Source organism: Oncorhynchus masou, chromosome 33, assembly GCF_036934945.1.
Source record: "Oncorhynchus masou masou isolate Uvic2021 chromosome 33, UVic_Omas_1.1, whole genome shotgun sequence".
Lineage (NCBI taxonomy): Eukaryota > Metazoa > Chordata > Actinopteri > Salmoniformes > Salmonidae > Oncorhynchus > Oncorhynchus masou.
In genome coordinates, this window is record NC_088244.1 from 43864783 (window position 1) to 43887892 (window position 23110).

Genomic DNA, 23110 nt, shown 5'->3' on the forward strand with positions numbered 1-23110 from the left:
TCTTTCCACAGATTCTCGATTGGATTCAGGTCTGGACTTTGACTTGGCCATTCTAACACCTGGATATGTTTATTTTTGAACCATTCCATTGTAGATTTTGCTTTATGTTTTGGATCATTGTCTTGTTGGAAGACAAATCTCCGTCCCAGTCTCAGGTCTTTTGCAGACTCCATCAGGTTTTCTTCCAGAATGGTCCTGTATTTGGCTCCATCCATCTTCCCATCAATTTTAACCATCTTCCCTGTCCCTGCTGAAGAAAAGCAGGCCCAAAACATGATGCTGCCACCACCATGTTTGACAGTGGGGATGGTGTGTTCAGGTTGATGAGCTGTGTTGCTTTTACGCCAAACATAACATTTTGCATTGTTGCCAAAAAGTTCAATTTTGGTTTCATCTGACCAGAGCACCTTCTTCCACATGTTTGGTGTGTCTCCCAGGTGGCTTGTGGCAAACTTTAAACAACACTTTTTATGGATATCTTTAAGAAATGGCTTTCTTCTTGCCACTCTTCCATAAAGGCCAGATTTGTGCAATATACGACTGATTGTTGTCCTATGGACAGAGTCTCCCACCTCAGCTGTAGATCTCTGCAGTTCATCCAGAGTGATCATGGGCCTCTTGGCTGCATCTCTGATCAGTCTTCTCCTTGTATGAGCTGAAAGTTTAGAGGGACGGTCAGGTCTTGGTAGATTTGCAGTGGTCTGATACTCCTTCCATTTCAATATTATCGCTTGCACAGTGCTCCTTGGGATGTTTAAAGCTTGGGAAATCTTTTTGTATCCAAATCCGGCTTTAAACTTCTTCACAACAGTATCTCGGACCTGCCTGGTGTGTTCCTTGTTCTCCATGATGCTCTCTACGCTTTTAACGGACCTCTGAGACTATCACAGTGCAGGTGCATTTATACGGAGACTTGATTACACACAGGTGGATTGTATTTATCATCATTAGTCATTTAGGTCAACATTGGATCATTCAGAGATCCTCACTGAACTTCTGGAGAGAGTTTGCTGCACTGAAAGTAAAGGGGCTGAATAATTTTGCACGCCCAATTTTTCAGTTTTTGATTTGTTAAAAAAGTTTGAAATATCCAATAAATGTCGTTCCACTTCATGATTGTGTCCCACTTGTTGTTGATTCTTCACAGAAAAATACAGTTTTATATCTTTATGTTTGAAGCCTGAAATGTGGCAAAAGGTCGCAAAGTTCAAGGGGGCCGAATACTTTCGCAAGGCACTGTAGTCCGCTATAAATCCCACAGAAGAATGATAATAATGAAAGCCTGTGCTAGCTGTCTTCTGCTAAGTGAAACCCAGTGTGAACTGGAGGGAGGAGCTATAGGAGAATGGGAACAATGTAATGGCTGGACCGGAGTCAAACGTGGTTTCCATATGTTTGATGTGTTTGATACTGTTCCATTTATTCCATCCAGCCAATACAATGAGCCCTTCCTCATATAGCTCCTCCCACCAACTAGTTAGTTAGCTAGCTAATTTCGCTGACTATCAAACAGCTGTCAACAGATTATCACATACAAAATGTATCAGACTGTAACGAGTGCGCTGGGAGTCGGGAAGCAAGTACAGGGAGTGAGTGCTTTAATAAATAAACGCAACATAATAGAAAATAGGAAACACGAACACCACACAGACATGACACAGGAACAGAAACAATAACGCCTGGGGAATGAACTAAAGGGAGTGACATATATAGGAAAGGTGATCAGGGAAGTGATGGAGTCCAGGTGAGTCTGATGACACGCAGCTGCACATAACGATGGTGACAGGTGTGTGCCATAACGAGCAGCCTGGTGACCTAGTGGCCGGAGAGGGAGCACAGGTGACACAGACCCAGATGCAGACAGTTCGAATCACGGATGTTTATTACAAAATGGAGCTGGCAAATGACAGGTCAACGGCAGGCAAAGGTCAGTAATCCAGGGCAGTGTCAGTAAAGGTACAGAATGGCAGACAGGCTCAGAGTCAGGGCAGGCAGAATGGTCAGAAATCCAGAAAACAGGAGACAAAGGGCTGTGAGACAGGTTTAATTCTAGATACATGGAAAGTGGGATATATACGGAGAGTGCGGGCAACAGAAGGCGTACAGCAGAGGAGCTAAGGACCTTAGAGATGGGGAAAGGGCTGATAAAACGGGGTGGAGAGTTTGCAGGACTGCACCTGGAGGAGCAGATCCCGAGTGGACAGCCATACCCTCTGCCCGAGACGATAGCGGGGAGCAGGGGTCCGGTGGCAGTCCCCCTGTCGCCAATACCTGGAGGTGTTCTTGAGGGTGGACCGGGCTCTCTTCCAGGTACGGCGACAGTGACAGACGAACATCTGGGTGGAGGGTATGCGGACCTCTTCCTCTTGCTCAGGGATGGGCGGAGGCTGATAACCCATGGAACACTCGAACAGCGAGAGACCAGTGGCCGAGCAGGGAAGGGTGTTGTGCCTTTATTCCATCCACACAAGTTGCTGGCTCCAGGTGGTGGGCTTGGCGAAGATGAGGCAACAAAAACTCATCTCCAGGTCCTGATTGGCTCGCTCTGACTGGTCGTTAGATTGGGGGTGGAAACCGGAGGACAGGCTGGCCGATGCCCCAATGAGAGTGCAACACGCCTCCCAGAACCCAGGATGAGAACTGAGGACTGCGGTTGGAGACCATGTCGTCCGGAAGTCCATGGATCCGGAAGACTTGCTGCGCCATGAGCTGGGCCATCTCCTTGGCTGAGGGTAACTTGGGAAGGGGAATGAAATGGGTGGCTTTGGAAAACCTATCTACCACTGTAAGGAGCGTGATATTGCCATCTGATGGAGGGAGACCAGTGACGAAGTCCAGGGATATATGGGACCAGGGGCGGTGAGGAACAGGGAGTGGTTGAAGGAGGCCAGCCGGAGCTTGCTGCAGAGTCTTATTCTGGGAACACACAGTGCAGGCAGTGACAAATCCAGAGACGTTGGGAACCAAGGTGGGCCATCAAAAACATTGTAGAACAAGGCCCAGGATCCGGCGGGATCCAGGATGGCAGGCCAGTCGGGAGGAATGAGCCCAGGAAAAACATCCGGTTAGCCCCCCCCAATCGAGTGAATAGCAAGGCCCATCGAGCTTGCCTGGAGTTGAGGCGCTTGGCGGTGCGGAGATATTCCAGGTTCGTGTGATCTGTCAATACTATGAATGGGTGTTCTGCCCCCTCTAACCAGTGCCTCCACTCCTCCAACTCCATCTTCACCATGAGTAGTTCTCGGTTACCCGCGTCGTAATTCCTTTCCGTGATGTTGAGAGAGGACGGCGCAGGGATGCAGCTTTTGGGCAATTGGAGGTGTCCAGACTTGCGACAGCGAGGCAGTCTTGTGTGCATCTTGCATATGCAATGTCCACAGGAAATGTAACATTGCCCATGCAATGCAAGTATGGGAGGTATGAATACCATGGACTATATCACCTATTAGCTCACCAGACAACAACCTCTATTATACAACCTCTGATTATTGTTCAGCCATATGGTCAAGTGCTGCAAAGGAAGTTAAGCTGCAGCTGGCCCAGAACAGAGCCACACTTCATTGTAATCAGAGGGCTAATATTAATACCATGCATGCGTGTCTCTCTTGGCTGAGAGTTGAGGAATGACTTGACTGCTCACTTCTTTTTTTATAAGAAACAATGTATTGGAAATTCCAAATAGTTTGCATAGTCATCTTACACACTTACTCCACCAGACATGCCACAAGGGGTATTTTCACAATCCCCTGGTCCAGAACAAATTCAAGGAAACATGCAGTATCCATCTCATATTGCTCAAGTGAACAGCAAACATGTTTTTTAAAAACAAATAAAGCAACACCTCCTGGCACAATGCCTCTCCCCCATGTGACCTACTGGTTGTGTGTATGTACTGACATGTGACCTACTGGTTGTGTGTATGTACTGACATGTGACCTACTGGTTGTGTGTATGTACTGACATGTGACCTACTGGTTGTGTGTATGTACTGAAATGTAACCTACTGGTTGTGTGTATGTACTGACATGTGACCTACTGGTTGTGTGTATGTACTGACATGTATGTGTAAATGATAGATGCACACACACACACTACATGTTAATGTTTAAAAAGTATTTTTTGGTCTATAATGTATTTTTTGTTATGTGTCAGATCCCAATAAGACTAATAAGACAATAACACTAATGCCATTGGCAAATGGGGATCATAATAAATCAAATACAGTTGTTCTTAACATGTTATTTATGTTTTCCCCATCTAAGCTGATGGATTTATGCAGAAACTGCCGAATGGGTTCAGGTGGGTGTTGACAGTTATCCTGACCTTGCCTTTCTTCCAAATAAAACTGTCTGTTCCCCCAGCCTCCTCTACCATAGCAAAGAGAAGACAACATGTTAAGCTTGTATTAATTAGGATGTCACAATGTGAAAGGTCATATACTTGACCAGAAAAAAAGTTGGGAGTTTCATCTCCCAGTTGAATGTGGGTCTTTCCACAGTACTTACCATTAGTAATTTTTTTAAATTCTCCCATCACAACAAACAGATATCATGGTACATATCTTGGTACATTTTATAGATGTGTTTCATTTTCTCTAAAGGTGCATGAACAGATTATACAAAACACACATTTGTACTTCACTATTTTTTTCTTCTGGCAATGTAATGTAATAGAATTTTGACATTGACTATGTTAACTATGATGGTTTGTCATGGTCATAAATATATATAAAATGATATTTCATTATTGTTGTTCAAATAAACACTACATCAGGAGGCTTATTTAAGCATACTGTATTTCTTGTTGAAGAGGTCCTGGGACTGCTTTATCGGGTATTGTATGTCCTGGTGGAGCTTTTCTTTGTCTTGAGCTGATAAACCACAATCTCTTTTCAACAACAATGTTAATTCAGGTAAATAATAAATGAAATGATCATTTTATGTAATAAAATGTTCATTACCATTGAAACGTTCAACAAATTTTCTCATTAAATCTTCATGCCCCTCTATGTAATTATTGCCTTCTGTAATGAACACTGCAATACGTCTGTCATTTGTGTTATGGACTATAATAATGACCTCCACTCCCACCTTTTCCAGCTTGCGCTCCTAGATTAATTACAGAAAACTATTGTGTTGTATGAATCTAAGATGCTAAAATCCCTGCTAAAATGCCTATAAGAACAAGATAAATGTAAGTGTGTATTCCCTGACTATTCACTTTCATAATGCTTACTTCCATGGTTGGTGATTGAATACATGTATTATTATGTCCATGGCTGGATTCCCAATAGAATAAGATCCAAATGAAACATGAAACACAACCAATTTATGGCCAGCATCCCGGAGTCACCTCTTTACAGTAGTCGTTGAGACTGTTTTTTTGTGGGTACTATTAAATTAAGCTGCCAGTTAAGGACTTGTAAGGCATCTGTTTCTCAAACTAGACACTCTAATGTACTTGTCCTGTTGCTCAGTTGTGCACCAGGGCCTCCCACTCCTCTTTCTATTCTGGTTAGAGCCCGTTTGCGCTATTCTATTCTGGTCAGGGCCAGTTTGCGCTATTCTGGTTAGAGCCAGATTGAGTAGTACACAGCGTTATACGAGATCTTCAGTTTCTTGGCAATAGCCTTCCTTTCTCAGAACATGAATAGACTGACGAGTTTCAGAAGAAAGTTCTTTGTTTCTGGCCATTTTGAGCCTGTAATCAAACCCACAAATGCTGATGCTCCAGATACTAAACTAGTCTAAAGAAGGCCAGTTTTATTGCGTCTTTAATCAGAACAACAGTTTTCAGCTGTGCTAACATAATTGCAAAAATGGTTTTCTAATGATCAGTTAGCCTTTTAAAAAATGGTAAACTTGTATTAGCTAACACAACGTGCCATTGGAACACAGGAGTGATGGTTGCTGATAATGGGCCTCTGTACGACTATGTAGATATTCCATTTAAAAAAATCTGCCGTTTCCAGCTACAGTAGTCATTTACAACATTAACAATGTCTACACTGTATTTCTGATCAATTTGATGTTATTTTAATGGACAAAAAAATGAGCTTTTCTTGCAAAAACACTGACATTTCTAAGTGACCCCAAACTTTTAAACGGTAGTGTATATACACACAATACTCCATAATGAAAAGCAAAAACAGGTTTTTAGAAATGTTTGCAAATGTATTAAAATTAACAGGACAATAACCCTAAACAGACAGCCAAGACAACGCAAGAGTGGCATTGGGACAAGTCTCTGAATGCCCTTGAGTGGCCCAACCAGAGCCCGGTCGAAACTTATCACAAACATCTCTGGAAAGACCTGAAAATAGGCTGTAATCACTGCCAAAGGTGCTTCAACAAAATACTGAGTTAAAGGGTCTAAATTCTTAAGTAAATGTGATATTTCATTTTTGTTATTTTTTTATAAATTAGCAAAACATTCAAAAATACAGTTTTTGCTTTGTCATTATGGGGTATTGTGTGTAATTGATGAGGGAACATTTTTTTAAATCAATTTTAGAATGAGGCTATAACTTAACAACATGTCGAAAAAGTCAAGGGTTCTGAATACCTTCCGAATGCATTGGATATTATTCCGATTGTACAATCTGTGTGTCTCTTCATTGTCCTGGGGTAATCTTTATTTGAATTCAAGACCAGACTGAACTCAATTTGTCAGTGTCATTTTGGTCATTTGTGTCATATTAAAAAAGATTCAGCTAATGTCTTCTCTCGTGTAATGGTATTTTTTCATGATTTTTTATTTGTTTTCATCAATAACTTATTGCCTTTTCTTGTTAGTACAATACAATTGCCCATTGATAAAAATTCTAAAGCTTTTGAATGAGTTATCCACATTGCAATGTTTCGTACTGCGGGCTTTTATTTTGAAGGTTTTGTCATTACCATACGATGTGACGTCATCATTCGGGCTTCTTGCAGAATACGACTAGTCTGGTTAAATCATTGCAGTTGAGAAAGCTTAGTATCAGCATGGTGCTCGATTTGGACCAATTTAGAGCCGATAAAGGCGGTGATCCTGAAGTAATCAGAGAGACGCAAAGGAAAAGGTTTAAAGACGTGTCACTTGTGGATAAACTGGTACACGCAGACACAGAATGGAGAAAATGTAAGTTCCGCCTTCTAGCTAGCTATGTGCATTCATTTAATGGGATGGATGCCTGTTTGTGTCCAAATTGCTTACTCGCTTCGTGCATTAATAAACGGTACTCAAAAGTCGACCTTGTAGTCACCCAAACAGAAATGGACAAATTCAAGCATGATACTAGAGTTCACGTTTTTAGATGTAGCTAGTTCATTATTCAATTCTCAGCTAAAGCCTAACTAGTTGGTAACCTGCGTTAGCTAGGTAGACACCGGGAGTTAGTAAATGGCTACGTAGCTAGCTAGCTGTGCTAGCCACCTGGGATACAACCAACAATCTCCTTTCCCATGGCTTTAACTAGGCATATCTGACATGTAGTTGATTCGTGTTTAACATAGCTAGCTAACTAACAATGTATGGTTTAGTAGTAGAACTAGCGAGAAACTCAATCGATACATCCTCCTATTCACACTGACCGTACAATCTGACGCAATCCCCACCCAGTATGTGTATAACCGATAGGCATCTAAATATCCCACAGATGTTATTGGGACGAGATGTAAAATTAGGTTGATGCAGATTTGACTGAGTTTTAATGGTATGGTGGTCGCTTTAAGGCCAGGCACCACAGGCTAATAGGCATCTGTTTTCCTTCACTCTCATCAGACTCTAACTTTACCAGTTGAAAGTATACAATATTATCTTGTATTTATGTATTACAAGTTATAGTTGAAAATTAAAATATGCAAATGAGGCAACCCCTGTAAATATGTGCTTATTTGCATATTACGAGAGTTTGTTTTAACACATTGCTAAGGCAGAATGTTTTTGTTTGTGATAAGACACTCAGTTGTCAGACTTTTACAGATCAGTTTATAAAAATATTGTAATTTTAAGGAATTATTTTTTTAAAACTGACGGATGCATATTTTGCAAATATTTACACAAAATTACACTTAAAATGAAAACGACAAGGTGTGTGTGTGTGTGTGTATATACATACATACGTGTATATGTATATTAGAGGTCGACCGACTATGATTTTTCAACGCCGATACTGATTATTGGAGGACCAAAAAAGCCGCTACCGATTTAAAAAAAATATATATTTTTTGTATTTTTTTTGTGATAATGACAATTACAACAATACTTAATGAACTTATTTTAACTTAATATAATACATCAATAAAATCAATTTAGCCTCAAATAAATAATGAAACATGTTCAATTTGGTTTAAATATTGCACTTTTACTTCTCCAACACTTTTTTTTTTTGCATTATGTGCCATGTAAAAAAAGCTAACGTTTGAGTTCCATACTCAGAACATGAGAACATATGAAAGTTGGTGGTTCCTTTTCACATGAGACTTTGAGGTCGTAGTTAATATAGTATTTATAGGACTATTTCTCTCTATACCATTTGTATTTCATATACCTTTGACTATTGGACGTTCTTATAGGCACTATAGTATTGCCAGTGTACCAGTATAGCTTCCGCCCCTCTCCTCGCCCCTACCTGGGCTCGAACCAGGAACACATCAACAACAGCCACACTTGAAGCAGCGTTACCCATCGCTCCACAAATGCCGCGGCCCTTGCAGAGCAAGGGGAATAACTACGAAGTCTCAGGAGCGAGTGACGTTTGAAACGCTATTAGCGCCCACCCAGGTAACTAGCTAGCCATTTCACATCGGTTACACCAGCCATTAGGCTGATAGGCTTGAAGTCAAATCAATCAAATTTTATTTGTCACATACACATGGTTAGCAGATGTTAATGCGAGTGTAGCGAAATGCTTGTGCTTCTAGTTCCGACAATGCAGTAATAACCAACAAGTAATCTAACTAACAATTCCAAAACTACTGTCTTATACACAAGTGTAAGGGGATAAAGAATATGTACATAAAGATATATGAATGAGTGATGGTACAGAGCAGCATAGGCAAGATACAGTAGATGGTATCGAGTACAGTATATACATATGAGATGAGTATGTATACAAAGTGGCATAGTTAAAGTGGCTAGTGATACATGTATTACATAAAGATGCAGTAGATGATATAGAGTACAGTATATACGTATACATATGAGATATTTCCCATTATTAAAGTGGCTGGAGTTGAGTCAGTGTGTTGGCGGCAGCCACTCAATGTTAGTGGTTGCTGTTTAACAGTCTGATGGCCTTGAGATAGAAGCTGTTTTTCAGTCTCTCGGTCCCAGCTTTGATGCACCTGTACTGACCTCGCCTTCTGGATAATAGCGGGGTGAACAGGCAGTGGCTCGGGTGGTTGTTGTCCTTGATGATCTTTATGGCCTTCCTGTAACATCGGGTGGTGTAGGTGTCCTGGAGGGCATGTAGTTTGCCCCCGGTGATGCGTTGTGCAGACCTCACTACCCTCTGGAGAGCCTTACGGTTGTGGGCGTAGCAGTTGCCGTACCAGGCGGTGATACAGCCTGCCAGGATGCTCTTGATTGTGCATCTGTAGAAGTTCGTGAGTGCTTTTGGTGACAAGCTGAATTTCTTCAGCCTCCTGAGGTTGAAGAGGCGCTGCTGCGCCTTCTTCACGATGCTGTCTGTGTGAGTGGACCAATTCAGTTTGTCTGTGATGTGTATGCCGAGGAACTTAACTTACTACCCTCTCCACTACTGTTCCATCGATGTGGATAGGGGGGTGTTCCCTCTGCTGTTTCCTGAAGTCCACAATCATCTCCTTAGTTTTGTTGACGTTGAGTGTGAGGTTATTTTCCTGACACCACACTCCGAGGGCCCTCACCTCCTCCCTGTAGGCCGTCTCGTCGTTTTGGTAATCAAGCCTACCACTGTTGTGTCGTCCGCAAACTTGATGATTGAGTTGGAGGCGTGCGTGGCCACGCAGTCGTGGGCGAACAGGGAGTACAGGAGAGGGCTCAGAACGCACCCTTGTGGGGCCCCAGTGTTGAGGATCAGCGGGGTGGAGATGTTGTTGCCTACCCTCACCACCTGAGGGCGGCCCGTCAGGAAGTCCAGTACCCAGTTGCACAGGGCGGGGTAGAGACCCAGGGTCTCGAGCTTGATGACGAGCTTGGAGGGTACTATGGTGTTGAATGCCGAGCTGTAGTCGATGAACAGCATTCTCACATAGGTATTCCTCTTGTCCAGATGGGTTAGGGCAGTGTGCAGTGTGGTTGAGATTGCATCGTCTGTGGACGTATTTGGGCGGTAAGCAAATTGGAGTGGGTCTAGGGTGTCAGGTAGGGTGGAGGTGATATGGTCCTTGACTAGTCTCTGAGGCACAAAGTCCTCAAAGCGGGCAAAAAAGTTATTTAGTCTGCCTGGGAGCAAGACATCCTGGTCCGTGACTGGGCTGGTTTTCTTTTTGTAGTCCGTGATTGACTGTAGACCCAGCCACATACCTCTTGTGTCTGAGCCGCTGAATTGAGATTCTACTTTGTCTCTATACTGACGCTTAGCTTGTTTGATAGCCTTGCGGAGGGAATAGCTGCACTGTTTGTATTCGGTCATGTTTCCAGTCACCTTGCCCTGATTAAAAGCAGTGGTTCGCGCTTTCAGTTTCACGCGATTGCTGCCATCAATCCACGGTTTCTGGTTTGGGAATGTTTTAATCGTTGCTATGGTAACGATATCTTCAACGCACGTTCTAATGAACTCGCACACTGAATCAGCGTATTCGTCAATGTTGTTGTCTGACGCAATACGAAACATATCCCAGTCCACGTGATGGAAGCAGTCTTGGAGTGTGGAATCAGCTTGGTCGGACCAGCGTTGGACAGACCTCAGCGTGGGAGCTTCTTGTTTTAGTTTCTGTCATAAACGGCGCTGTGCTTGCGAAGAGCTGCTGGCAAAACGCACGAAAGTGCTGTTTGAATAAATGCTTACGAGCCTGCTGCTGCCTACCATCGTTCAGTGAGACTGCTCTATCAAATCATAGACTTAATTATAACATAATAACACACAGAAATACGAGCCGTTGGTCATTAATATGGTCCAATCCGGAAACTATCATTTTGAAAACAAAACGTTTATTATTTTAGTGAAATACAGAACCGTTCAGTATTTTATCTAACAGGTGGCATCCCTAAGTCTAAATATTCTTGTTCCATTGCACAACCTTCAATGTTATGTCATAATTATGTAAAATTCGGGCAAATTAGTTCGCAATGAGCCAGGCTGACCAAACTGTTGCATATACCCTGACTCTGCGTGCAATGAACGCAAGAGAAATTACAAAATATCACCTGGTAAATATTGCCTGCTAACCTGGATTTCTTTTAGCTAAATATGCAGGTCTAAAAATATATACGTCTGTGTATTGATTTCAAGAAAGACATTGGTGTTTATGGTTAGGTACAGTCGTCCAACGATTGTGCTTTTTTTGCAAATGCGCTGTTGTTAAATCATCCCCAGCGTTGCATCGATTATATGCAACGCAGGACACGCTAGATAAACTAGTAATATCATCAACCATGTGTAGTTATAACTAATGATTATTTTTTAATTTTTAATTTTACCTTTATTTTACTAGGCAAGTCAGTTAAGAACAAATTCTTATTTTCAATGACGGCCTAGGAACAGTGGGTTAACTGCCTGTTCAGGGGCAGAACGACAGATTTGTACCTTGTCAGCTCGGGGATTTGAACTTGCAACCTAGTCCAACGCTCTAACCACTAGGCTACCCTGCCGCCCCAGGGTAGCCTAGTGATTGATTGTATGATTGATTGTTTTTTATAAGATAAGTTTAATGGGAGCTAGTAACTTACCTTGGCTTCTACTGCATTCGCGTAACAGGCAGGCTCCTCGTGGAGTGCAATGAGAGGCAGGTGGTTAGAGCATCTGACTAGTTAACTGTAAGGTTGCAAGATTGGCTCCCCCGAGCTGACAAGGTGAGAATCTGTCGTTCTGCCCCCGAACAAGGCAGTTAACCCACCGTTCCTAGGCCGTCATTGAAAATAAGAATGTGTTCTTAACTGACTTGCCTAGTTAAATAAAGGCATATAAAAAAATCGGAGCCCAAAAAACTTGAAATTGTCCCAAATTAATCGGTCGACCTCTAGTCATAACGGCAGGACTAAATATCAACATGTTACCCTATGTAAATATTAGCATATATTTACTTTATGTAAAGCTAATTTCTCACTAATCACATTTGTCTACAGACCTATGACACTGTAGGCCTATGTGACAGCCTCGTTGTATAGTTATGTTTTCCTGGCACTCAGTTTTATACACTTTGAATACATTTTGCTGGAGCAAGGAAACACATATTATTTATAGGGTAGCCTAGTGGTTAGAGCGTTGGACTAGTAACCGGAAGGTTGCAAGTTCAAACCCCCGAGCTGACAAGGTACAAATCTGTCGTTCTGCCCCTGAACAGGCAGTTAACCCACTGTTCCTAGGCCGTCATTGAAAATAAAAATTTGTTCTTAACTGACTTGCCTAGTTAAATAAAGGTAAAATAAAAACAAATATAAAAAATACTAGGCAAGTCACCTGACAATGGCTACTCTCCCTTTTTATTTCCCTGTCATTCTCCTGTCATGTCTCTGATATGAGCTGAGACGCAACAAAGGAATCCCTAGGACTTATTTTCTAAAGAGCGGCATGTCCAAGTTCGTGGGCTAGATGAACCATCCTCGCATTTTTATCAAATGCCACGTCTCCCCTGGAGCACTCCTGCAGCCTGGACAGAATTACAGAATCCTTGGGTAGTGGGGTCTATGGTGATTTCCAGTCCAGTGTTTAGACACTTAGGGCAGATCAAATCATGTACAAATTGGTTTGTTTGTGACGTGGAATAAAAGCCACTGTTGGCTGGCTGCTGTCTGGTTGTCATCTTCATCTCAACTAATTGGCGCCTGGACGCGCTGTTGCCGGTTACCTCCTTTTCCTCTACATGTATTACCACTGCCTCTGAGGCACATATATTTTTTTAAATTCACAGCTTTTCTCGCATTGGCTAACGGATCGCCTCTTTTTATTCGCATACTGTAGGTATATTCTTCAAGATTTTCTTTCTTTACGTGGATTCTTTGCGGGAGATATTTTCAAACAAGGAAGTGCTGCACGGCACATGTGGCATTTTAACCAATCAGGTTGTCGGAAAGGGCCTTAACGCCAGTCACTGATTGGATGTCAAGATATTACGCCTCTTTCAGGACAAAGCACTGTGACTAAAAAGGATATTGCCATGTATGGGACTAGCTAACGTCCCGGAAAACAAGCGTTTAAATGATATACACTGCTCAAAAATATAAAGGGAACACAAAAAAAAAGGGAACACTAAAATAACACATCCTAGATATGAATGAAATATTCTTATTAAATACTTTTTTTCTTTACATAGTTGAATGTGCTGACAACAAAATCAAACAATTTATCAATGGAAATCAAATTTATCAACCCATGGAGGTCTGGATTTGGAGTCACACTCAAAATTAAAGTGGAAAACCACACTACAGGCTGATCCAACTTTGATGTAATGTCCTTAAAACAAGTCAAAATGAGGCTCAGTAGTGTGTGTGGCCTCCACGTGCCTGTATGACCTCCCTACAACACCTGGGCATGCTCCTGATGAGGTGGCGGATGGTCTCCTGAGGGATCTCCTCCCAGACCTGGACTAAAGCATCCCCCAACTCCTGGACAGTCTGTGGTGCAACGTGGCATTGGTGGATGGAGCGAGACATGTGCTCAATTGGATTCAGGTCTGGGGAACGGGCGGGCCAGTCCATACCATCAATGCCTTCCTCTTGCAGGAACTGCTGACACACTCCAGCCACATGAGGTCTAGCATGGTCTTGCATTAGGAGGAACCCAGGGCCAACCGCACCAGCATATGGTCTCACAAGTGGTCTGAGGATCTCATCTCTGTACCTATTGGCAGTCAGGCTACCTCTGGCGAGCACATGGGGTGCTGTGCGGCCCCCCAAAGAAATGCCATCCCACACCATGACTGACCCACCGCAAAACCGGTCATGCTGGAGGATGTTGCAGGCAGCAGACTCTCACGTCTGTCACATGTGCTCAGTGTGAACCTGCTTTCATCTGTGAAGAGCACAGGGCGCCAGTGGCGAATTTGCCACCCCCACCTCTGGACGTCGGGCCCTCATACCACCCTCATGGAGTCTGTTTCTGACCGTTTGAGCAGACACATGCACATTTGTGGCCTGCTGGAGGTCATTTTGCAGGGCTCTGGCAGTGCTCCTTCTGCTCTTTCTTGCACAGAGGCGGAGGTAGCGGTCCTGCTGCTGGGTTGTTGCCCTCCTACGGCCTCCTCCACGTCTCCTGATGTACTGGCCTGTCTCCTGGTAGCGGGGGGTGTCTTGCTAATTGCCTATAATTTCCACCTGTTGTCTATTCCATTTGCACAACAGCATGTGAAATTTATTGTCAATCAGTGTTGCTTCCTAAGTGGGCAGTTTGATTTCACAGAAGTGTGATTGACTTGGAGTTACATTGTGCTGTTTAAGTGTTCCCTTTATTTTTTTGAGCAGTGTATATACAGTGGGGCAAAAAAAGTATTTAGTCAGCCACCAATTGTGCAAGTTCTCCCACTTAAATATGAGAGAGGCCTGTAATATTCATCATAGGTACACTTCAACTATGACAGACAAACTGAGAGAAAAAATCCAGAAAATCACATTGTAGGATTTTTAATTTATTTGCAAATTATGGTGGAAAATAAGTATTTGGTCACCTACAAACAAGCGAGATTTCTGGCTCTCACAGACCTGTAACTTCTTTAAGAGGCTCCTCTGTCCTCCACTCGTTACCTGTATTAATGGCACCTGTTTGAACTTGGTATCAGTATAAAATACACCTGTCCACAACCTCAAACAGTCACACTCCAAACTCCACTATAGCCAAGACCAAAGAGCTGTCAAAGGACACCAGAAACAAAATTGTAGACTTGCACCAGGCTGGGAAGACGGAATCTGCAATAGGTAAGCAGCTTGGTTTGAAGAAATTAACTGTAGGAGCAATTATTAGGAAATGGAAGACATACAAGACCACTGATAATCTCCCTTGATCTGGGGCTCCACGCAAGATCTCACACCGTGGGATCAAAATGATCACAAGAACGGTGAGCGAAAATCCCAGAACCACACGGGAGGACCTAGTGAATGACCTGCAGAGAGCTGGGACCAAAGTAACAAAGCTTACCATCAGTAACACACTACGCCACCAGGGACTCAAACCCTGCAGTGCCAGATGTGTCCCCCTGCTTAAGCCAGTACATGTCCAAGCCCGTCTGAAGTTTGCTAGAGAGCATTTGGATGATCCAGAAGAAAATTGGGAGAATGTCAGATGAAACCAAAATATTACTTTTTGGTAAAAACTCAACTCGTCGTGTTTGGAGGACAAAGAATGCTGAGTTGCATCCAAAGAACACTATACCTACTGTGAAGCATGGGGGTGGAAACATCATGCTTTGGGGCTGTTTTTTTGCAAAGGGACCAGGTCGACTGATCCGTGTAAAGGAAAGAATGAATGGGACCATGTATTGTGAGATTTTGAGTGAAAACCTCCTTCCATCAGCAAAGGCATTGAAGATGAAACGTGGCTGGGTCTTTCAGCATAACAATGATCCCAAACACACCACCCGGGCAATGAAGGAGTGGCTTCGTAAGAAGCATTTCAAGGTCCTGGAGTGGCCTAGCCAGTCTCCAGATCTCAACCTCATAGAACATTTTTGGAGGGAGTTGAAAGTCCGTGTTGCCCAGCAACAGCCCCAAAACATCACTGCTCTAGAGGAGATCTGCATGGAGGAATGGGCCAAAATACCAGCAACAGTGTGTAAAAACCTTGTGAAGACTTACAGAAAACGTTTGACCTCTGTCGTTGGCAACAAAGGGTATGTAACAAAGTATTGAGAAACTTTTGTTATTGACCAAATACTTATTTTCCACCATAATTTGCAAATTCATGATTTTTTATTATTATTTTTTTATTTTGTCTGTCATAGTTGAAGTGTACCTATGATAAAAAGATGAGGCTTGTAAGTTTCAAGTGGGAGAACTTGCACAATTGGTGGCTGACTAAATACTTTTTTGCCCCACTATATATAATTCAACATGGAGAGTTTTAAAAATAGCTTTTGAAGTTCTACATGAAACATGCTATCAAGAACGACATTCGTGGCACGTGTTGTTGACAGAGTTGGGATACAATGATACAAATAAAGTGTTTATATACATTATTGACTATTTTATTTGTACATTTTATTACAGTATGGTAGTTATAGTTACAATATATCCCAAAATGTTCAAATGGAAGCAAAATCCCTTTTTTTTTGCCTGTAGTGTCTGGCCTTAATGTCTCCTGTCAGCGTCCCTAACATCATAATGTTAGCTACCTGCCATGACACACCATTATTGATGCATGTAATGTTGACCCTTGTCTTTTCCATGCTCACCAGGTCGTTTTACTGCCGACAACCTCAACAAGGCAAAGAATTTATGCAGCAGAACCGTTGGCGAGAAAATGAAGGTATAGGGGACATCTTGTGATGCTGGTGAACAATCCAGCCACCCCTCAGTCTTAACATAACCTAATGTTACATGGCTACCTGTTTCCCCCCTTCATTCTGACAGCCTGTCATGTTCTATTCTATGTGCAGATAGTGTTTCTTTCTAACCGTTCACCCTGTTCTGGGGCTTTTCTGTTTACAGAAGAAAGAGCCAATTGGGGAGGATGATTCTCTCCCAGATGACACCCAGAACTTGGAGGCCCTAACAGCAGACACACTAGCGGTTGGTCAACTCGCTAGCTAGCACTTCATCTATATGCTGATTGACGTCTTTATGTAAGATTCTATTGGACTTGTGGGTCCCATACCATGAGTATTTTTAATTTCTCTTTCCTCCCTCTAGCCCCTCACGGTCACCCAGATCAAGAAGGTCCGTCTGCTTGTGGATGAGGCAGTGCAGAAATCTGACAGTGAGAGGGTAAAGCTGGAGGAGGAGCGCTTTCAATACCTGAGAGAGATCGGAAACCTCTTGCATCCATCTGTGCCCATAAGTAATGATGAGGTGGGTGTCAAGGAATTGTAATTCCCATCACCAGCAATAAGGAGGTGGATGAAAGTAAACATTGCTTCTGGAAGAAAACACAAAATCCGGTGTCTTGTCTGCTGTCTCTGTCTCATGCATTTTGTTTTGCCTCTTTTTGTTTACTTTTCTACTCTCTAATTTCCCTCCGCTATCTCCCTGGCAGGATGCTGATAACAAAGTGGAGCGCACTTGGGGAGACTGTACTGTGCAGAAGAAGTATTCCCACGTGGACCTGGTAGTCATGATCGATGGCTACGACGGAGAGAAAGGAGCTATAGTGGCAGGGAGCCGTGGCTACTTCCTCAAGGCAAGTTCTTAGTTACACACTGTCACATGTAGCCAATACTCACAGGCCGATTTAAAACCAGGTGTAATTCCATTCAACTCTGATCGTTTCCTTACTGACTCTTCCCTTTTTCTGTTTTTAGGGGCCACTAGTTTTCCTGGAGCAGGCATTGATCAACTATGCTCTGCGGATGCTCCACAGCAAGAACTACCAAATGCTGTACACCCCCTTCTTCATGAGGAAAGAGGTCATGCAGGAGGTGGCTCAGCTCAGCCAGTTTGATGATGAACTTTACAAGGTGTGATGGATTTCAAATTAACCGTCCATTTCTATTGCAGGACCGGGCTGATGTACAACTCTTTTTCATGGCACTTTAATGTTTACATAAAGATGTAGATTTGATGTTCATTTTGAGTCCATTGGTCCCACTCAGACAGAATTACGCTATGCCTTGACTTCTTTCTTCCCTCTCTCTCCATATGAAACCCTGCAACTTGAGGTCTGGTCGCGCGACCCCATCCCCTCCTCCCTTCGCCAGATGGTCTCTTGAGACCTTCTCACTTAACTCATCTTTGACCACTGACTGTGTCCCCTCTGACTTCAAAATGGTCCGAGTCGCTCCCCTCCTCAAGAAACCAACACTCAACTCTTCTGACGTCAACTATAGAACTTTTTTATTTTCTTTCCAAAACACTTGAGCGTGCGGCCTCTGACCAGCTCTGTCTCTGTCTTTCTCAGAATGATCTTCTTGACCCTAACCAGTCAGGCTTAAAGGCGGGTCCCTCAAGCAAGACTGCCCTTCTTTTTGTCATAGAGGCTCTCCGCACTGCCAAAGCTGACTCTCTCCTCTGTTCTCATCTCCTAGATCTATACACTGCCTTCGATGCCGTGAACCATCAGATCCTCTTCTCCACCCTCTCAGAGCTGAGCGTCTCAGGCTCTGCACACTCTTGGATTGCATTCTACCTGACAGCCCGCTCTTACCAGGTGACGTGGAGAAGATCTGTATCTGCACCACACTCACGACGGGTGTCCCCCTGGGCTCCGTTCTAGGCCCTCTATACACCAAGTCAGTCACTCGGCTCAATCATATCATCACATGGTCTCCTATCATTACTATGTGGATGACACTCGGCTACTTTTCTCCTTCCGTCCTCCTGACACCCAGCTGGCAACATGCATCTCTGTGTGCCTGGCAGATATCTCAGCTTGAATGTCGGCCCAAAACCTCAAGCTCAACATCGAGAAGATGGTGCTGCTCATCTTCTCGGAAGGCCTGCCCGCTCAAAGACCTTTCCATCACGGTTGACTCCACGCCCCCCTCCCAAAATGCAAAGAACCTTGGCGTGACCCTGGACAACACCCTGTCATTCTCTGCAAACATAAAAGCAGTGACTCGCTCCTGCAGGTTCATGCTCTAAAACATCCGAGGAGTACGACCCTACCTCGCATCTGGATTACTACAACTCACTGTTGGCTGGGCGCCCTGCTTGTACCATGATTCCCCTGCAACTCCAGAACGTTGCAGCCCACCTAGTTCAACCCTTGTGATTTTTCCCATGTTACCCCACTCTTCCACAGTCAAAGCTCACATCCACTACAAGACCATGGTTTTTGCCTACAGAGCTGCAAGAGGAACTGCCCCTCCTTACCTTCAGGCTATGCTCAAACTCTACACTCCAACCCGAGGACTCCCCTTGAAGCTAAGAAAGTCTCTGACCATCTTCCGAAAACATCTGGAACCCTAGCTCTTCAAAGAGTATCTTAAATACACTTAAATCCCACAGCCTCACCCCCACCCCCTTTTATTTAGGATGATTTTATTTACTGTGATATGTGGTTGGCAGTAATCTTAAGATAGCTAACTGTAAGTTGCTCTGAATAAGTCTGTTAAATGACAAAAATGTAAAATATGCTGATGTGGGTTTTTTTTTCTTCCCTGAAATGATTCACTCTGTGCCCTCCCTGCTTGTTGTCTCTCAGGTGATTGGGAAGAGCAGTGAGAAGTCTGAGGACACGGCCATTGATGAGAAGTATCTGATTGCTACCTCGGAGCAGCCTATTGCAGCCTTCCTGAGAGACGAGTGGCTGAAGCCAGAGGAGCTGCCCATTCGCTACGCCGGCCTCTCCACCTGCTTCAGACAGGAAGTGGGCTCCCATGGCCGTGACACCCGAGGCATCTTCAGGGTACACCAGTTTGAGAAGGTCAGTGGACATTTTCTCGAAGTAGATATGGGTGAGTCATGATCAATGTAGAAAAGGCCACATCTTTGTTGGAGTACATTGTATTTTATAGGCCTAATTGAAGAAGGATGAAGTCCTGTTATTGATCAATTACAGATGTCAAGCGATGCACATTTTTCAGAGGAGAACATTGTTTTTTTAATAGGGCCTCAGGTAATGATTGCCAAATACTAATCAACACTCTCTCCATTCAGATTGAGCAGTTTGTATTTGCCTCTCCTCATGACAACAAGTCCTGGGAGATGATGGATGAGATGATTGGAACTGCTGAGGAGTTCTACCAGACACTAGGGATCCCCTACCGCATCGTCAACATAGTCTCAGGTAGGTGCTGCAGATAGTTCTACTCAACATACCTGTTCCTCTCTGGGACGGAGACATAATGATCATTGGCCAATTCCATACGAGATTGGCCAAAAGATATGATGTTTTGAATCTTTCTGAAATTAAATCCATAATGTCCTTTGGGGGAAGGATGCCTAGCAGATCTTTTGAAGTCTGTATCCAAAGTGATTATTGAGAAATAATTTATTAAAGTTTGGAAATGTGACGTTTTGACCATTCCCAGGGCTTCTGTGAGACACTACAACAATGTTTCAAATGACTGGCTTTGTAGCCTTACCGTCTCCACTGAAATATACAATGAGTCTGTAGATGTTTCAAATGACTGACTTTGTAGTCTTAGCGTCTCCACTGAAATATACAGTGAGTCTGTAGATGTTTCAAATGACTGGCTTTGTCGTCTTAGCGTCTCCACTGAAATATACAGTGAGTCTGTAGATGTTTCAAATGACTGACTTTGTAGTCTTAGCGTCTCCACTGAAATATACAGTGAGTCTGTAGATGTTTCAAATGACTGGCTTTGTCGTCTTAGCGTCTCCACTGAAATATACAGTGAGTCTGTAGATGTTTCAAATGACTGGCTTTGTCGTCTTAGCGTCTCCACTGAAATATACAGTGAGTCTGTAGATGTTTCAAATGACTGGCTTTGTCGTCTTAGCGTCTCCACTGAAATATACAGTGAGTCTGTAGATGCTACAAAGCCAGTCATTTGAAACCTTAGCGTCTCCACTGAAATATACAGTGCCTTCGGAAAGAATTCAGACCCCTTGACTTTTTCCACACGGTCATAAAATTGATTCAATATTTTTTTCCCCCTCGTCAATCTACACAATTCCCCATAATTCCCCATAATGACAAAGTGAAGACAGGTTTTTCGAAAATTTTAATTTATTTTTTAAAAACATACCTTATTCAGAGCCTTTGCTATGAGACTGGAAATTGAGCTCAGGTGCATCCTGTTTCCATTGATCATCCTTAAGATGTTTCTACAACTTAATTGGAGTCCACCTGTGGTAAATTAAATTGTTTTGGACATGATTTGGAAAGACAGACAGGTGTGTAAGGTCCCACAGTTGACAGTGCATGTCAGAGCAAAAACCAAGCCATATTTGTGTGTAGACTAGGAAGGGGGCTGTTTAATCCATTTTAGAATAGGGCTAAACTAACAGAGTGGAAAAGGTCAAGGGGTCTGAATTATTTCCGAACGCGCTGTAAGTAATGTTTGCTCAATAATACAATTTCTTTACCCACTCAGGACAAGAACCATAACTTGTATGAGTTAACTTGATGTTTAATAACAACCTTCACATTTATCCTGCGTGATTTACATTTGACACAACAGACATTTCCCATGGGAGCAGTTTTGGAGTGTCTTACTAGCCACGTTTTCTAGCTGGTCTGTCTGAGCCTCAGTGTCTGTCTGCTCCCACCCAGGTGCTCTGAACCATGCAGCCAGTAAGAAGCTGGACTTGGAGGCCTGGTTCCCAGGGTCCGCAGCCTTCAGAGAGCTGGTCTCCTGCTCCAACTGTTTAGACTACCAGGCTCGTCGGCTGCGTATCCGCTACGGACAGACCAAAAAGATGATGGACAAGGTGAGAGTACCCAGTCTTTCCATAGAAAACCCTCCCATTATAAAATTGATAGTTCTGGATTTGCTTCCATAATCAAAAAGTCAAATTTTGAGTGGAGTATTTGAACCAGTTCACATGACTCTTCCTGTGTTCTTTAGGCCGACTATGTGCATATGCTCAACGCGACCATGTGTGCCACCACACGTGTAATGTGTGCTATCCTGGAGACGTACCAGACAGAAGAAGGTATCATTATTCCAGAGGTACTCCGGAACTTCATGCCTCCAGGTGAGCCACAGTGTTTGTTTACAGGTTTTGTGAAGGTTCGTGCAATACGTGTGCCATATGCATGGAAGGTAGTGAGAAGAAACAACCTTTCATGATCGCAGAGTACTTAAAAATATATAGATTTGCTTCTATGCGTATTTGATGACTAGTATTGCCATGAAAGCAGTTTGTGTGTGTGTACTGAATGTGTACACTTTCATTCCTATTCTATACATTTTCTTAGGTATGACAGAGATGCTGAAGTTTGTAAAGCCTGCCCCTATTGATGTGGAGATGTCCAAGAAGCAGAAGAAACAGCAGGATGGAGGGAAGAAGAAGCAGGGAAGTGGAGACCAGCTCCAGAACCAAGTGGAGAACATGTCTGTCCACAATTCCTAGACCCCATCATCATCCCCATTCTTACACTCCCTTCACTCTCACCACATCTGTAAATGGACTGCTCCAACCTATCACCAATGCATCTCATTGAGCTCTGGGTCTAGTGACCAGTCTGTCGCTCTCCTCTCCCAGAGATAAGGTTCAACCCCTTTTCTACTGTATGAACAGAATACATACTGAAAGGTTAATTATGAAAGGGAAAAGCTGAAGGTGTTGCTAGTTAGTGGGAAAGGGGCTGTTAACAGCTTTGGGGCAATAGTAATGTTAGGTCTGCTGCATGCAATTATCTTAACTGTAACATCCAAACAATATCAAGTCTGAACTCTGGAATTCTGTGAAATTTCGTTTGACGCTTATTATTGCAAAATGTTTTTAAAGTGACGTGAACATTCAATCAACATCTTGAGTCGGGCACAGACGTGTGTGTGTGTGTGAGTTGCTTTTAGTAATACAGTTGCTTTGAAGTTCTTAACTACATTTTAATTGTCTGAATGAATATCACCATAAATCACGCAACTATCCTCTGTAAATTCAGAAGGGCTGGGGTCATCAGACATCTGGAATCTGTCTTGTTTGGGCTTTTTGTGACACACCGCTCTCTCAACTCAGTAGGCGTTTTCCTACATTGTTGCTTGAGGTCATTTGCTTCTAGTGCTTGTCAGGATAATACGATGTCTGTATGTACTTGCGTAGGACAAGGCGTTGATAAAGAGGCACCACTAACAATAAATAATATGAAAAACGACTTTCCTAGTGTGTTTTTCCCAATGATATGAGATGTCTGTAACAGTTTGCGATTGATACAGATAGATGCTATCTGATAGCAATGACTGAACTGAAGGATATCAGCTGAAGA

General features: G+C 43.2%; 1 protein-coding gene across 1 annotated transcript; it reads left to right on the plus strand.

The window, feature by feature from the left end:
- The first annotated feature begins 6910 nt into the window (after positions 1–6910).
- On the plus strand, positions 6911–22999 carry LOC135527392 (serine--tRNA ligase, cytoplasmic-like). Its single transcript, XM_064955909.1, has 11 exons — positions 6911–7122; positions 16512–16582; positions 16765–16845; positions 16966–17124; positions 17309–17452; positions 17574–17729; positions 19415–19636; positions 19870–19999; positions 21452–21609; positions 21747–21876; positions 22100–22999. The coding sequence occupies exons 1-11, from the start codon at positions 6987–6989 to the stop codon at positions 22252–22254; spliced, it is 1542 nt and encodes a 513-aa protein (XP_064811981.1). The 5' UTR covers positions 6911–6986; the 3' UTR covers positions 22255–22999.
- The last annotated feature ends 111 nt before the right edge of the window (positions 23000–23110 follow it).